Source organism: Rhynchophorus ferrugineus, unplaced genomic scaffold (genome assembly GCF_030347505.1).
Source record: "Rhynchophorus ferrugineus isolate W39M unplaced genomic scaffold, kcgeb_rfMv2 rfM4, whole genome shotgun sequence".
In the NCBI taxonomy this organism is placed as follows: domain Eukaryota; kingdom Metazoa; phylum Arthropoda; class Insecta; order Coleoptera; family Curculionidae; genus Rhynchophorus; species Rhynchophorus ferrugineus.
Genome location: NW_027472583.1, coordinates 28,707,964 through 28,726,155, shown reverse-complemented (window position 1 = coordinate 28,726,155; position 18,192 = coordinate 28,707,964). Strand labels below are relative to the sequence as shown.

The window sequence follows — 18,192 nt, the reverse complement described above, 5'->3', positions numbered from 1 at the left end:
ATTGCAGATCGTTATAGCCACAGAGTATTATTTCTTCCTCTCTATGACTCCATATTTAATCCAATTGAGTTGATATGGGGTATTGCAAAGAATTATTGCAATAACATTCAGGTCGAGAAGGATATTCAGACTAGAACTGTCTGGATTTATATAATATGAAATAATCATCGTCGATAATAACACCTTCGGTTTAGATGAGCTCGATCAGAAATAGTGAAGAAGAAATTCACAAATGGTGGAATCCTGAGCAAGTTTTAGATTTGTTGAAAATAAAATGTTTAGTTACTTAGTTTACTAGATTAGTGGTACTGAAAATGACAGTGATTGAATAAAACTTTACGAATATTGGTTTACGATTCAATGCTAACAAATACTAAGTCAGGGTGATGAAAGAGGGAACAACTAAAGGTCGGAATATAATTAATATACTTTACCTGTAGGATATTGTATTATGGAGCGTGAAAACTTTATGTAAATGTGTCTTATTGTTCAGAATATACATGAACGTTTTGATATAATGAAATAAGACTAACTTCATACTGGTAGAAAGAGAACAAACTAAGGAGAAATAAAGTAATATCAACATAAATATTTGTTTTAAAACCATATAATAAAATAAAGCAAGATTTATTATATGGTATAATTCCACTTCATGTATTTAGATGAGACATGTATATTTTAAAATAGAGCATTAGGCGACTTTTGGCAAAACGCTAAAAAGGCATACAAAAACGAGGAAAGATGATGCACAAAGCTAAACGTTTATAATGTTATATTAGATTTTGTTGGTCTTAATATTAATTCATTGCAGATATATTATAGTTAATGAAGGAAACAGGCATCATTTTATTACTGGAGCAAAGTTATTATATCCATATATACTAGAACTTAGAAACAAGCTTGAAAAAAACATACACTGTAGAAAAATAATTGTCTACAATAACACCTTGAGTTTATTATACTCCATGAGATAGAGAGAAGAAGAAAATAAAAATGGTGGAATTGTGGACAATGGTTGGATAGATTAGAAATTAACAATTTCATAGTTGACTTGAACAGTGATTCTGATAGTGAAAGAGACAGTGACTGAATGATCTTTGTGGTGGTATGATAGCCCTATGCTGAGTATTACCTATACAGAATGACAGCACGGGAAAAAACTAAAGATGGTATATCATTAATATAGGATAACTGTAGAAAATCGTATTGTAAAGATTAAAAAATATGTGTGCATAGATATGTGGGCAACTGAAGTATTTATGAGAAGAGAATTAATACTATTTTTTTGCAGAGTAGAGAGAATACAGTTATTAAATCTAACACAGAAGAAACTACGAGGAAATACAGTGATATTAAAATAACTTGACGTTCCCCTGACAGGATCGAAGGAAAAAAGAACCAAAGATAAAAAGGTGAATATACTCTCAAATGAACACGTTACGATTTTTAATTAGGCTGATTAGGCTCCAGTAGAAACGACTATATAAAAGGTGTCTAGATCTCTACCTCACAGGTGGTGTAGAAAGGAGTTTAGTGTAGATATAATAAACGAGCTCCAATAGACAAACTCTTATGTTGTTCTTTTAATTAAATACATTTTATAACGTTATTTTTGTTTCGTTATTTTATTTTCTTTATTATTTTGTTGTAACCCAACACAAATTGGGTTGGGTTATAAGTTTTGATGACGTGCATTAGCTCTTTTATTGCTATAAAAAAACTATATATTATTATTATAAAACTACTGTGTATTCTACTTATTATTATTGGACCCTAAGTAAAATACAACGGCACTGTTACTAATCATAATGCGTGAAGAAAATCACACCCAAAGTCAATTAATTCGCCGGCAGAAAGAGAGCCGTAGAAAATATTAACGGAAACCAAACAACGGGCATATTAAAGCAGTTTGTCGACGTTGGCCCTGGAACGTTTACAAATCGAATCCAGTAATCGTCGGGGCTTAAAAGCGCCGTTGTATGCATACGCGCCCTATTTAAATCTCGGGAACACCTCTTAAACCCTTTGTTTGGCCCTTTTAACTTTGCCTTATCGCTCTCGAATGGATTGCCGTGACACTTAAACCCCCCTTAACGGGGACTGCACATAACTTACGTTGTCCGACGTTGAAACGCTGTTTGTTTCATTTTACACGGTTAAAAATTTACATTTTGTTCCATACAAACGTAGCATGAGAGAAAGGACGTATTAATTATGCAAAGTACGATATATAATTAATTAAAAATATAGCATTGAATCAAGTTATTTAATTATTCGACTATTAAATTTGTTTCATTATAATTGGACAATTACTGGAGCCGTGAATTAATTTTGTCAATAAAAGTATATTGTTTCCGCATCAAATTTGCAAATAATTTGCTGGTGCTTCCGCCAATAAAATAGATGACTGTAATAATCATAAAAATATTGTTAAAAATTACTAAATTAAAAGTAAAAGTGGGACTACTGCGATTTTAATAAAAATAAAAACACTATTCAAAATTCGCCATGTTAGGTCAAATAACGATCAAAAGCACTACGAAACACTGACGTCACTTTCCCAACCGTAATTTCTGAGTATCTTCGTTCTAAGTTTGAACATTTAGCGCGTTTCGGTTTTATTTGGATTATTTATCGTATATTTCATAGTTAAAAAATTGCTTATGTGATATCAATGGAAAAAATTATAAAGGAAAAAATTAAACTAGGATTTATCAAGACAATTTACTCAAAATCAACTTGTCGATAGTAACTGCAGGGTGTAACCATAACTGAAATAATAATTTTAAAAAGAACAATTAAGCGTGATAGAATACTGAAGAACATTAAGTAAACATACTATCAGTGTAAGACTTACCTACTATACTTGTATTACTATAATTGTATGATAAAAATTTAAAATACAGATGCAAATGTTTTTGACAAAACACATGACTGCAACACATAAAAAGATTTAAATTATTTATATTTGATGATGGATGTTTAATTTTTTGAAACTTTTAGCAGCTTTGAGGGACAAAAATATGTGTTGTATCAAATTACCTAGTAATATTCGGGTAAATAAAATTCAGAACTTTAAATTTTAGAGTTTATTTTAATAACAACCTTACAAACTTATGCATGTGCAGTTGCACTTATGCAATACATCATCAAGAACTTTACGAAATCTGTATTTAGACATGCTTATCATGTTAAGTTCTCCTATGAAATTTTAAACTCGATTTTTGCTTATTTTCTTTTATTTTACTTACCTACTATGACAACATTCGGGTTCATACAATGTTGCAAGTAAGTATTATTCCAAGTGTTCAATCAAATATGTATTAGTTATTAAAAAATTAAAAAATCACCTTTAACCTGGTGAAGTACGTCCATCGAACTATTTAATAACATAAGAAGTGATCTATTTAAGGAAGCTATTTAAGAAATCAGATATTCCATTTTATAATCTAACCATGATAGGAGTTGGTGAACGCTTGTTGCAGAACTTGAATTTAATAAGTCTTTCTTTCTAGTTTAATAAATATACGGTCGTTCTGTAAAAATCGTAGAAAAATTCGGTCCATTTTTTCTGGCTTGTATTTAATATTTTTATTTCTCTTTTCCTCTTTTCTTCAGTATATTCCTAATACCTTCGTCACAGATTTAATTAGGCCGTTTCCCAGACTTTCTTATCTAATCTTGTGTCTTCAATACACCGCCTCGCCAACTAAGTTGTCTTCTTTTCTATATATTCTTCTAATGGTTTTATAATGTAGTCTTTCCTCAGATATTTAAATGAATTTATTTATATTCTGGCACCCTATACCCTCAACTAATTTTGTTTTTATTCGGTATCACTAGATGTTCCATCTGCTTAAGGTTATTAGTAGGTAGTCTGGACTATCATGGACTAGCAAATTACTTTCGTCATATTTTGATATTTTTTTTATCATGTGTGCAATCTGTTTTAGATCTAATATTTCTTATTATTATTGCATCCATAAATATTATGATTAAAAATAGGCTTAGACTTTCGTTTTGACTTAGTTCTGCTCGAATTCTGAGAGTATTTGATATCTGGTTGTTTAAATTACAATATTTATGTTTGCCCAATATATTTCTTGAATTACTTTTAATAATTGTATCACTTACTCCTGCTTGCTATAACATAACTTATTATATTTGTCTTGATTTTCTGTCAAATGCATTTTGCATATCTATGAATGTTTTCTCTTGTAAAATATATAAAATGATAACTTTTAAAATAAATTTACTATCATTTTGACGGTCTGTGGCTAGTAACTGATTCTGAGGACGTCTATTAAATATAATCTAATCGTCAATAAATAAGAAAATGTTAATATTAAAATGAGTATTTGTTGAAACCCCGAATTTGGCCGAAATGACAACGAATTTCAGCAACCAGGGACATTTTTTGATAAATAGTCATGTTAATATGCCAAATGAGATAACCAATTCAATGCGATCATCGTTGATCGCACTTTTACGAAAACAACGTAGCTGACACCATCCCATCAACGACGGAAGCTATGTTACATCTTATGCAATTTTCTGCAGCCGCACTATGCCAATAAGGCACAATAGGCCAACGCCCTTAAAATCGACAGAACCCAGGTCATCGCTCAATCTTAGCCGAATCTACTTGACACTCACTGGCAATAGACCATTCCTATTCATGTAGTCGTGAAAAGCTGCCTCAGGAAAGCCCCTTAAATAAAAAAAAGATTTAATAATAAAGGCCTCTCACTGATTGACAGGCAAGAAATAAACAGGGCATGGAAATTATAACATCACTGTTGAAGGGCAAGCCGACCAAACCTGACAAAAAAATTACTCGATAAGTCGACTGAATATTAAGAAGAATTTTTATATTTCTTATTTGTAAAAAAAACTGCCGATGAATAGTATGAAGAAATATTGGAAAATTTCCGTAAACATGGAATGATCCGAGGAAAGATTAATCCATGAAATTCTTAAAAACATAAAGAAACTTTCAATTCACAAAGAAGCGACAAAAAACTATCCATTACTAAATAATATAATTTACACATTTTAATTAGCTAATTATAATCGACTAAATGTAATAGATACAACTGTAATTAAATATGATAATTAAACTAATTACAATAAACTATGTATACGTAAAACATTCACTATAATTTATATATCAAAGATACTATAATTACATTTTATAAATAAATAATAACTACTAAATAATTACTTTATGAGTTACATTTCAAAATAGTTATTAAAATCAACAATTTAATCATAATTTATACTCAAATACCCGTTAGCAACTTTTTTCATACTTCATACAACTTTACTAAACTAATTTATGTCATTATAATATTTATATTACCATATTTTCCTTTTATATTTTATTTCAATTTAATATTGATCTACTATCATACAGTTTTTCTATATTTTTTTTACTTTCTCAAGCTTTTCATAAATATAAAAATTTTAAAAACAATATTAAGCTTACCCTGAGCCCTTCATAGTACTAGTTTAAAAATTCAAGAGATTATTACAAGGCCGTTGTTATTAATCAATTTTCGTCAATTAATTTTATACAATAATAACCTACTTTATCAAGTTAACCACAATTTTCCCCATATTGATTAGAAAAACAATAATAAATCGACTAATAGATAAGACGATGATTGCCCTAGATTATAAAGTGTTTTTTATATATGTAGTCTAAACGAATGTACTAGGGATTCCTTGACCCAATAGATCTGTGTACTATTATTAATTATTAGATGAAACTAAACACTTGAGTTTTGGAGCGATATCACTTTTATCTTAACAAAAAGGTGTATAAAAAGCTTGATTCATTCTACAGTTAAATAGTTTACTACATTACCAGATCACCGAATCTACTTCTGAAACCAAACCAAGATGCAGTTCAAACTTCTAGTCACCTTTTTTGCCTTATTGGTAACAGCAAATGTAAGTATCTTTTTGAGATTTTAATCTTGGATTTCTTTGAATAATTCTAAAATATAAATTGATTTAATTTTTATAATTGTTTGAGCAAATTTATTTATTCTAAAATATAAGTAATGGTGAACTTAATTATGAAAATATTTTCATATATTTCAGAACTTTACGCCATATCTCAAATTACATATGAATTCTGTAATAAATAAGTAAATAATTGATTTGCGATAAAGTTATTGAGATTAAATTTACGTAGATCGTCCACCAGTTTAAATTGTTCATCCACTAAAACCTACTGCATTAACCATGACAAATATCTATAGGATGAAGTCACGACTAGTAAATATGTCACGTTTGGAGAACGCATCCCAAATCCAGGGAGCAGCACTTGTCTGCTTATTTTCTCAATAAAGGGAATTTTCTGATCAACTTATTCGCTCATTTTGTTCAATTGTTGGCCTGTTTTCAAATGACCAGCTCAAAACACCTAATCAAGACTTTTAAAATACCTATACCAATAATTATATATTTTATAAAAAATCAAATTCATATCAAAAACATAAAAAATGAAATTACCACACTTCAGAAGCATTTTAGAAGCATATTTTTGCATGGGCCTATAAATTAATATTGAAATCCATGAAAACCATCTCTTGCAGGATTTGCAATTGTTTTACTAATTGTTAATTTGTAACCAACTTCATATTGAGGCCTCACTGACAGAGTCTAAGAACTGACCGTACGTCTAAAAATTCTTTCAGTTCTTTGAAAATGACTGAATAACAATTGAATTAAAAAGTCCTCTGGTAGGTCGAGAAAACAAATTTTTTTTGGCAAAATTCGTTTTTTTATTCAATATAATTCCCTTCAAGGGCGATACACTGATTATAGCGACCCTCAAATTTTCGATAATATTTTTGTGGTACGATTTGTCCTTTGCTTCAAAATAGGCCTCAGTTTCATGGATCACCTCTTCATTCGGCGAAAATTTCTGTCCAACGAGCATTCTTTTGAGGTCTGAGAACAGGAAATAGTCGCTGGGGGCCAGATTTGGAGAATACGGCGGATAAGGAAGCAATTCGAAGCACAATTCATGGATTTTTGCCATCGTTTTCACTGACTTGTGACACGGTGCATTGTTTTGGTGAAGCATCAGTTTCTTTTTCTTCAAATGCGGCAATTTTTCGACGATTTCGGTCTTCAAACGGTCCAATAACGGTATCTAATAGTCGCTGCTGATGGTCCTTCCTTTTTCAAGGTATCCAATGAATAATGCGCGTGGAATAATTTACATGCGCATCCAAAATTACAGACGCCATAACCTTGCCAGCCGACTTCGGAGTGAAATGATGAAGCCATATTTCATCCATTATCACATATCGACGCATCGCGGTTTTGATCAATTTCAAACACTGTTCCGAATCATCAACTCGTCGTTGTTTTTGGTCAAAAGTGAGCTCGCGCGGCACCCACTTTCAAACTTCAAAAAGTAATATTTTATCAACACGAGAAATTCCTTTTCATTAATTTTTTTTACAATAACAAAATTTGCTTCACTCAGAGCGCTATAATTCACAAACAAATGATTGGACAACTGTCAAAATTATACACGCATCTTTTGAAAGTTGGGGCTAACTGAAAAACATATGGATTTAATTCTAGTAGCACAATCTATGTCAGGACGGGGACCTTTAAATTGACCTGTTTTGTACAAAGTAAATCAAAATTTCAGTTTTACTTTTTTATTTCAATTTGAAGAAAAAGACGATGGAAAATCATCGAATACTGTGAAAAACTTATGGCAACCATAATCCATTGATTTCAATATGTGAATAAAATGTTTTAAAAATGATGATTTAGAAGAAAGAATAAGGAAAAAGCGTTATGGGCGGTCAAGAAAATGTGAAGACCAGGATTTGAAGGCACTACTCTATGATAATCGGTGTAAAATCGGTGTAAGAAGATTATGCGGTATTATTGAAAGCATGATGATCCAAAAGTCCGGATAATTTGTGACGTATGAATTGAAGCTAGGGGACATGACATAAAAGGCGTGTGAAAAGGTCATGTGTGAAATTCTGCATCAAAGGAAAAAATCAGAACGGTTTTTCTGGATTGTATTGTTACCGGTGATGAAAAGTAGATCCATTATCATAATCTAAAGCGAAAAGAATGGTCTTCTGGTCCAGTATCAACATCAATATCAATATTGACGGTGGATCAACTCTGTGTGGTACACTATGTGCTGCTAAAACCTAATATAACCATTAATAGGGATCGCTATCGACTACAATTATTGCGCTTGAGCCAAGCACTACGCGAGACGGCGTAATAGGCGGCCGGAATACGAACAGACAATATTTGTCGTCTTCAGCATGACAATGCTCGACGACATGTTGCTGTACAAAACTCAGGTAACAACAACAATGTGCTCTACCACCCGCCGTACTCTCCAGACCTTGCTCCTTGTGCCGTGAAAAATTATATCGGCTAATAGGTGACCGCGATTCGCTATGCAACTTTCGGCTCTGTTTAAGACATTTTTCATGACATCCTGAAACATCTGAGGCTCGATTTCTTCAATTTCGTGATGAATATTATCTTTAAAATGTTGAATCGTTTGGGGCTTATTCACATACACTTTTGATTTTAAAAACCCCATAAGAAAAAGTCTGGTGCTATTAAATCCGGAGATTTGACTGGCCATGCTAAATCGCCACTTCGCAAAATTAATCCTCGTGGGAAAACGTCATCCAATAATTGAACTGTTGAACGAGCTGTGTGTGCTGTGATCCTACCTTGCTGAAACCACATGCCCTCTAGTCTTTGTGGTTCCATTTCAGGCACAAGAACATTTCGAATCATGTCTTGGTACCGTTCAGCAGTAACAGTAACTATGCAATACTAGCATGAATACCACACCATACAGTTGTTTTTAGTGAATACAATGATGTTTCATGAATTTATTGAGGATTCTGTGTTCCCCAAAACCGCCTGTTCTGTTTATTGACGTGGCCACTGAGAATAAAATCACTATCAATTTAAACGAAAAATCTTCAAATTCACCAGACAGCCTTAGGATTGCATTACTACATTAAACTCGTTGATCAGGATCTCTCGGTAGCACTTTTTGGACTAATTAAATATTGTACGGGAAAATTTTTAAATCAGTTTTCAAAATTCGCCTTAAACTGGGCGCAGAAATGTGTAACTGGGAACCACGTCTCCGAACGGATGTTTTTGGAGACTCTGCAATACTATCGCGCACCAGAGTCACATTTTCAGCGTTACGTGACGTCCGTTATCTTCCAGAGAGAGTCCTGTCTACTGTCATACCGTACTGTCGAAAATTCGCATGTAAACGATAAATTGTGGTTTTGTGAGGCACCGGACCATTAGGATATTTTTGACGCAATTTCTGCTGAGTGGCAATAATGGAATGGTTATTTTCAATAAGTATTGTCACTATTTCTGCTCATTTTAGTGGCGTTTGGAGATGTAGACAATACAATGGTTAAAGCGAAATTGAGGTAAAAATCACATAACCAAAATGGTGTGCTGTCAAAATGGTAGCAAGACTTTTGCCCCGCCTGTTATATTGTAACGACTTTTTACAATTAAACTTAAAATTAAAAAAAAACTTTAAAACTAATGTATAGGCATATAGAATACAGTACTAAAAGTGTAATATCAGTTATAGTAATTTATGCCGTTCTGATAAATTCCCATCCAATTTGCATTGTCAGAACCACAAAAGCAATTTTAAATAATGTATAATGTTAAGATCAAAAAAAATATATGTAAAATTTAAGTCATACATCAAAAATGTATCAATGAGTTTATTAACTAACATACATATATCTTTCAGGCTGGTTTATACAGCTCCCGATTAAATGGCGGCATGTCATCCATGGTGGCAGAGATCTTCGAACAGATATTCAAGGAAATCGATGAAATTTTCGCCAAAGCCAACGAAGCCATGGCTAAGATTGAGAACCACGAACCTGAAATTGAGAAGAAAATCGTCGACGCCGTAATCGCAGAAGGGAAGAACCTGAACACGTTATTCATCAACATGATCCGCGACTTCGAAGGCAACGTAACTGCTGACGGTAAAATCGTTTTGGACTGCATCATCAATCAGAAAGACAAATTCGAAGCTGCCTTTACTGAATCCTCCACTGATATCGGAAAATGCATCGCAACTCAAGCGCCAAAAATCACCAACGAAATGAAAACCATGCTGAAGGAGTTCACCGGATTCAAGGACGATTTTGAAGCCGATATCCAAACTTTGAAGAAGTGCTCATCAGACGACATGGTCTGCTTCCTCACCTTCGGTACCTCTATTATAGATACAGTAAAGAAAATCTCACCAGCTTTACATAAAGATTTCGAAAACATCCTGGAATTCATTACAACAATCTCTACCGATTCCAGACAATGTATGGAGACCGCATTCATGGGTATCAGAAACCACGCTTTGGATATTTTCAACACCGCAGTCACATGTTTCAGAAAGTAAATTTAGTTGTTAATCATTTTTATAATGCTTTTAATGAGATAATTTAAATAAATATATAAATAATAATTACTCATATGTTTTTTAACCGACTTCGAAAAAGGAGAAGGCTCTATGTTCGGCTGTATGATATATATATATATATATATATATATATATATATATATATATATATATATATATATATATATATATATATATATAAATTTTCAAAATTTCGATTTTTATTCGAAAGAGTGCACTTCCTAAGTAGTCCCATTGGAACCAAGTCAGGATCCGATGGGGCCAAGGGGGAGAAATCGAGGGAAACGCTCAAATTTCAAAGGCACGTACACAGTTTTCACATATTTTTTAACTAAAATAATCATATATTTGGGTATAATACTATTGCTCAGCTGATGTAATGAAAAATCGGAAGTTGTTCACTGCCAAAACGATTCAGTTTGCTCATTAAGCACTAACTACAAGACTTCGTAGAATTCCAATGTATAATTTCTTCTATGGTGTAATTGATAAAGCGTTTAGCTCCTAATCGGAGGTAGCAAGTTCCATTCCCGGCGCGGAGAGTAACTTTTTGTTGTTCTAGTTTAGTTAGAGCACTTGTCAAATCATCTAGGTTAGGGGGCGAAGCCTGGGGCCTGAAGCGCTCCTTATTTCTCCTTATTTTCAATCAATGTTTCTTTATCCCTATTTTTCCTCAAACGAGTGGGAACTTTTCTTGGCCTACCTATTGTAATATTAAATAAAATAACTGCGTAATTTATTGAGTAAATTTCTAACACTAAAAAGAAAAAAAATTAATATTTTTAACAAAAAATTTAACCGACATCAAAAAATAAATAAGGAACTCACTAAAAATTAAAAAATAATCTTCAACGTGACTTTAAACTGACCAGTTGGTAGTAGTTAAAATAATATTGTAAATAGATAAATAGGTTTAGATAGGTATTAAGATAAATTGTGTGTATGTAGTAGAATATAAAATACGTATAGTAGATAGGTTAAAAAAGGCTTTTTTATTTTTATTTAGTTATTACAACGACTATTATGTACATTTTTTTAAAAATGTTTTTTGTGTTAAAAATCTAAATTTGATTATTTTTTAATTTTTAGTGAGTTCCTTATTTATTTTTTGAAGTCGGTTAAATTTTTTTTGTTAAAAATATTTTATTAAATGTATGCTAGCGAATCTGACAGACGTGGTTCTGATGGAGTAATATCTTTTCATTTTCGTCATTAAAACAAATAATTTTAGATCATCACAATTATAAATTAGCCTTGAGATCCAATTAGTTTTGCAATGACAAATATTACAAATTCCGAATTTGTTAAGCCGATATAAAAAATATTTTTCACCTCCATTATATAGCGCCTCCCTCCTAAAGAAATAACCAAACGGATGCACGTGGTCGTTGTTCTATCTGGATAGATTACAATTCCACTATGTTAATTCACAGCAACTTCGGTCGGGTTTTGGAGATTTCAATTCTTAAAATGTGATGCCTGTGTCGGGAATCTACGAACTTGAGGTGTGTTAAGGTATAGCTAGTGATCTTTGAGAATCCTCTAATTTACCTTACATAACCTTACAGCTTTAACACACTTTTACCCAAACTCTACATCATTATGTCAAGGAATGCTTAGAGTAACGGTTATTTTATTAATGAGTTGTTTATTTTCTTAAGTAATTTGATTCAAAGGTAATTAAAATGGAAGGCCTTATAATCTCCCAGAAAACATACACAGATACATATTCCCTCAACTTCCAAACCTCCCGAATAGTGACTGATGGAACTGTAAATTTAACTGTTACAAAGTTACACAATTAATATCTTATTTTATCAACAAAAAGTTTATGAAAATTGCTAGAATGACATAAATATAAACCAAAATATATCGCACAAAACTTAAAGAATGACGGAATTTCTCTTTCTGGACAACTTTCGCAAAAAGCCTCGCCTATATATTTACCAGAGCAGCACCGACAACGTCTTAATATTACACACGACAAAGAAATATATAAGGGCCACTTTGCACGCCTCGAAAATCTGAGAGAAAAATAGATCCGATACGAGTGAGCTACGGATATTCCTGGGGGATACGTTCTTGTATAATACATGAACTTAGGCTTTTGTCTTCCGCAAACGATGATGCGCAATGCGGAGGCTGTGCGGCCACAAAATTCCATTATGAAGGTAGAGTAGTCGACCTCAAATACAATATAGATTTATTAAGAGCCTATAGAAATTACTATATATAAATATAGACCGTCTTTCTCGATATTACCCTAAACTTATTTAACATAACAACTACACAATTATTAATTAAACTTCTAATCAAGCCATTTTATTAGAACTGTGAGTTAATTTTTTAGGAATTTAAGAAACATATAACAGAAAATTACCTTACTATTGATAAAAAATACATGATCAAAGAGATAAATTCGATCTCTCAAGTGACCTTATACCCTTCTTCAGCACTTCCCCAAATGCTATTCTTCAATTTAAGGGGAACGTTCAAATTCGCTCATATATTTGACTTTTGAAAGTAAGTAACTTTAAACTAACGATGTACTACATTGAAATAATATTCTCACATTGACAGTTTGGCCTGCCAGAATGCATTCATAACGAACAACATCTCGAATTTTAGTTCATATTGTTTCTTAAAACACCATAGTAGAATATTGTAACAAAATTTCGTTAATTCAAAGTTTGGGGCCAATAAGCATTCGTGTTTATTTATTTATTATGATTGGTCTCTGGTAAGACCTATCAAGGTTTCGCACGGTCACTTGTTGCATTGAATATACCGATTAGTTTTAAATGTAACATATGTATATGCCACTTGAACTATTTTAATGTGTCTTATTATCTTCTTCTATATATTAATCGGTTTCGCAAAAAATGCCTCCCTTTCTGAACGAAATGGGGTACTTAGAGGCGTTAATTATTAGTCATTTCTGTTGTACGTAAATTAACCACGGAAGCGGCACAGAATACAGCAAAATACCGGTAGACAAATCCTTAAATTTTATATTTAAACAAGAAGAAAATTACAGCTACTGTTTTCAAAGATCGAATAAGGGAATAAGTAAACAAAAAAAGATGCAATTTTATTTAAAATGCATATGAAGAAATTATTATTTATTATCAGCCTGGTGTATGTATTGTTTTTTAATATATATTTTAGGTCGGAAATATGGATAAAAGATAAAGAATATTTGAATACATAAATGAAGTAATGAACATAAGCAACAGTTAAAATGAAACTAACAAATAAAAGATATTATGAATTACTAATAATAACATTTTAAAGCATTGACAAATGTTAAGGTGTTAAGGTGTATCTTGATTATTTATTTTATAGACCTATGTTATGAAAAGTCACTAGTTAGTTTATTTAATAATTGTAAATACATTCATTTAATATACATTGCTAAACTATAAAATTAAATTACCTAATTACGTTCATTATTGTTTTAATATATATGTTAAAGTCAAATATCAAATTCAAAATTGTTTTATTTATATACATAGAGTAAAAGAGATGCAACTCAATAGGGGACTCTGGCGCAAAGTTTTGCTTTGCCCAACATCCAGAGGGAGCCATTCTATATAATTTTGATTTTGATCCACTTCCATTGGTACATATTCTGGGCTCGTGGTATTATTTTCATCATCAGTAAATTGTTCATAAGTACTTAAAGGAAAGTTTAAATGTGTCACAAAAATGTCTCACATGGTAACGATAATAAATCTATTTCATGTTTAACCCAACCAGTTTAGGATTTTTAATGTTTTCTACTCATTTCCTAAAGATCGCTTTTTTAACGGAAAACGATGATGCATTTCCTCACTATATGTGCATCCGGGCACACAACACTGCCTAGAACGGGACTGTATTTCAACTACCGACTCGTATATAGTAATAAAATAAAATAATAATTTAATACATAAACGTTATAAAAAGCGAACCAGACTGTTCTCTATATAGGGCACATTGAAAATGGCGTGCAAAATAAACAAACCATAGAACGAAATGAACCAATCAGATTCCGTCGTGGCTCTTAGCATAGCGAATAAAATAAGCAATGTGTTAAAGGTAGCGACATCTACATGTTGGACGTCGCGAAATATATCACCAAAATTTCCTATGAAGTTAAATCTCTATTCCACTATGTTTATATATTCCCTATTTTAAAATACAAACTTGTATTACTTATTTTATAATTCCATATATATGTTCATAATATAAAGGTAAAAACAAATTATGTATACTTATATTTGATGTTATGAAATTGTTAGAGTTCTGGAAATGTTCAGTGGTGTAGCAGTTTAAACTAGTCAATACTTTGTTCATTACTAAAACATAATGGAAATCAGATTTAATTAAAAGCATTTTAAAAAAGGTTACTTAGGTAATAACTGTCACTTCTTGAGATAGTTTTCATATATTTTAATATGTTATTAGTGTTTCACTTTATATAAAATTATGCATCAAATATATTGCTGATCTTATGTTGAAAATATTATTAAAACTTCTACTTAATTTTAGCGCGCGTAAAATTTTATTTTGGAATAACTTCTAAAATATACATTTAAATTATATAGTGTAAGAATTATCAAAATGTGAATGAAATGTTTACTGTTTATGAAGGTTACTAACTTATTTAAGTTGATAAAACACAATACTGTATCCATTTAAATAGATTCCCAATTACCACATCGTACGTGATCATTTTTTAGGAGTTAGAATGGGTAGAGTAAACTATCATTATCCTAAAAAACTTTTTTGTCTATACCCATCCCACCAAACATTGGTTCGTTAATCTTCAAAAAATGTTTTCAACTATTATCTAAATATTTCAATCGATTTATACAAAGCTTTAACAAATTATATATAACAAATATAACCTTCCTCATGATTCACTCTATCTACTGTTTAATTACTGTGAACCACATGGAAATCCATTCAGTAATTTATCGTGAACAGACAGATAGAAACACCGCGGCAATATATCTTATATTTTTTTACATTATATATAACATAATAATTTTTTATAAATTTTCTATATAATATAAGGTAACTATTTTGTTAAATTATAAACAGTATAATTGTTTTCACCAGCAAAAATGCCAAATTACAAGCAAAAAAAATATGTTTAGTAGACATTTTAATTTTCATCTCTAATAAAAAATTCCATCTCAATCAATTTCAATTAATAAATTACTTGAGTAGTGAAAGAAAAAAAGATCCCCATACAAACAGCAGCAACACAGTAAAACAAAAGAATTCAGTAAATATTGTAACTTTCAACGATCCAATTAACACTACATTGCTTAGTTAAATTTGAGTTTAGTTTTTCAAGGATATATTGAAAAACTCCTTAATTTTTTTGGAATTATTATGCCTAGCTCAAAAAAAAAATGTTTTAAAACAAATCATGTAAGACAATGTGTAAGACATCTTCACCATAAAACTTAAATATTACAAAAATGTATTACTACACTTAGAATGCAGATAATCATAAATTTTCCTTACTTCAAATGAATACATAGTATTGACCAGATTCTTTTCAAAAAGTGATTTGACGAATATATCACCCTAATTTAGTACCCAAAAATTAATTTGTTTTCAAGTCAAAACTCATAATAATAAACATTAGATATTTATTAATTTTCATGAAAACTATTTTAATCATGAACGATACCATAATTAATCAATCAGGAATGTGTTAATACGTAGGTGCCGCAGAATTTTAAGCAGTAATATTTTTCACTAAATCTCACCAACATGGATATTTGTCTCCTATTTCTCAAATCGCTATCTATAATTTTGATCCATATATTTTTTGAAGCCATTCCAAAATCTTCCCACCAAGTCCGTGGGGGATTCCTTAACCATTTATTGCAAAAACACGTCCAAACTATTATAATCTGTATCTCTAAGTTTGCTTGTCAACTGTGAACATTCAACTGGGATTTTCGCATTTTAATTTAATAAAAGTTTTAATATGACTTCCGATTGAATACTTTTCTAATATACATTATTTATATATACTATATTGCGTATCACTACATAGTATAAAACAAAGTCGCCTTTTCTGTCCCTATATCCCTATGTGCGCTTAAATCTTTAAAACTACGCAACGGATTTTGATGCGGTTTTTTTCAATAGATAGAGTGATTCAAGAGGATGGTTTATATGCATAATACATGTATAATATACCAAGGCAACATTGCTAATTTTAGAGGTTTCTAACGTGATGTCGTAAATTAACCTATTTTTTTAGGCTTATTTAGCAATTAGCAAAAACGCTGCCTAACCCTACGAGTTAGATCAAATTAATGTACTACAGTATTGTACACCATAAAAAGGTCTACAAAAAAGTCCGCGATGGTATATGTTTATCTTTTAGGGATAACCCTAGGATAATTAGGATTTACGAAGCTATTTTAAGCAATACGGCATTAATCCTTATCGAATTAAGTACCTTAAATACAGTGTGCAATTAATATAGATCAATATGGTTCCTTACAGCATGTAAATTAAACAAATGTTTTCGGAGATATTACAAATTTAAAATTTGCGTTTAAAAATGTGTAATGTAATAAAAATTGTATGAATTTAGATATTCCAAAGATAACAGGAAATCTGCATAGTAAGTATAGGGGAAGAGGAATTGTTTTACTCCAAATTTAATGCGTGCAGGCCAAGGGCAGTAATGAATGAACCAAAAATACTGGATCGATTTTAATCATGTTTTCATTGAGTGACATAGGCATATATATTTTATGCCCGTGCAAAGTCGGAGCGGGCCGCTATGTTTTTATATACAATGTTCATATTTTTTCTGTAGTGTATTTAATTTAGTATCAGCATTGCACCTGTGCGAAGCCGGGGCGGGTCGCTAGTACTTTATATCTACTATTTATACATTCTATTATACATATAAAACACTACCTTTATGGACATAATATATCTAGAAGGAAACATAAACGAAACAAAACAATATAACCAAAAACAAATTTCCACCTTACCAATTTTTTATGTAACATTCAGCTTCTACACGTTAATAACAGAACACCAGAGAGAGACAAAAGCCGCAATGCGTACTAGTACATGCCGAAAACAAAGGTTTAAGTTCATGTATTATACAAGATCATATATCCCTCAGGAATACCCTAAGCTAAGTTTGCCACGATAGATTTTCTCCTACAGATTTACTAACGTCCTAGCACGAAGTCAATCGATCTTATGCAGATATCGTAAAAAAACCCGTTCTCTATATAGTGTGGGCTATCCATTGATTTATTTTTCATATGTTTAGACTTTCGACAATAAAAATTAATTACTTGAGAGAATATATGGCTTGGTGAATCGTGGTAAGACGAAATGAAGAGACGACACTAAAATTTGACACGGCCAAAATTTTATTCTTTTACACTGCACATGCGTACCCTCGAAATTCTTTTAAATCCGTCAGAGCGCGAACAATTGACAGAACACCACCTGATTGATATAGTCACGTGACTGGAATAATCGCATATTTCTTTCTATGGTGGTGTTTACGGTTGGGTTTTACGGTGGATAGTTTTTATTAGTAATAGAAAAATTAACATATATGGATATCTATGAATATAATAATTTAATACAGTTTTTCTTTGTGGAATATGTAATTATGGTATAAAATTTGGTAAGTTTAGATTAATATTTTAAGG

General features: G+C 31.3%; 2 protein-coding genes across 3 annotated transcripts in view; one reads left to right on the top strand and one right to left on the bottom strand.

Annotated features, from left to right (window-relative positions):
* Nucleotides 1–18,192, bottom strand: part of Csgalnact (Chondroitin sulfate N-acetylgalactosaminyltransferase) — a 360,415-nt gene that overhangs the window by 92,147 nt on the left and 250,076 nt on the right. The window lies entirely within an intron of this gene.
* On the top strand, nucleotides 5,781–10,537 carry LOC143194852 (uncharacterized). The gene is made up of 2 exons (XM_076401590.1): nucleotides 5,781–5,955; nucleotides 9,815–10,537. Exons 1-2 carry the CDS (start codon nucleotides 5,905–5,907, stop codon nucleotides 10,469–10,471), a joined length of 708 nt encoding a protein of 235 aa, XP_076257705.1. The 5' UTR covers nucleotides 5,781–5,904; the 3' UTR covers nucleotides 10,472–10,537.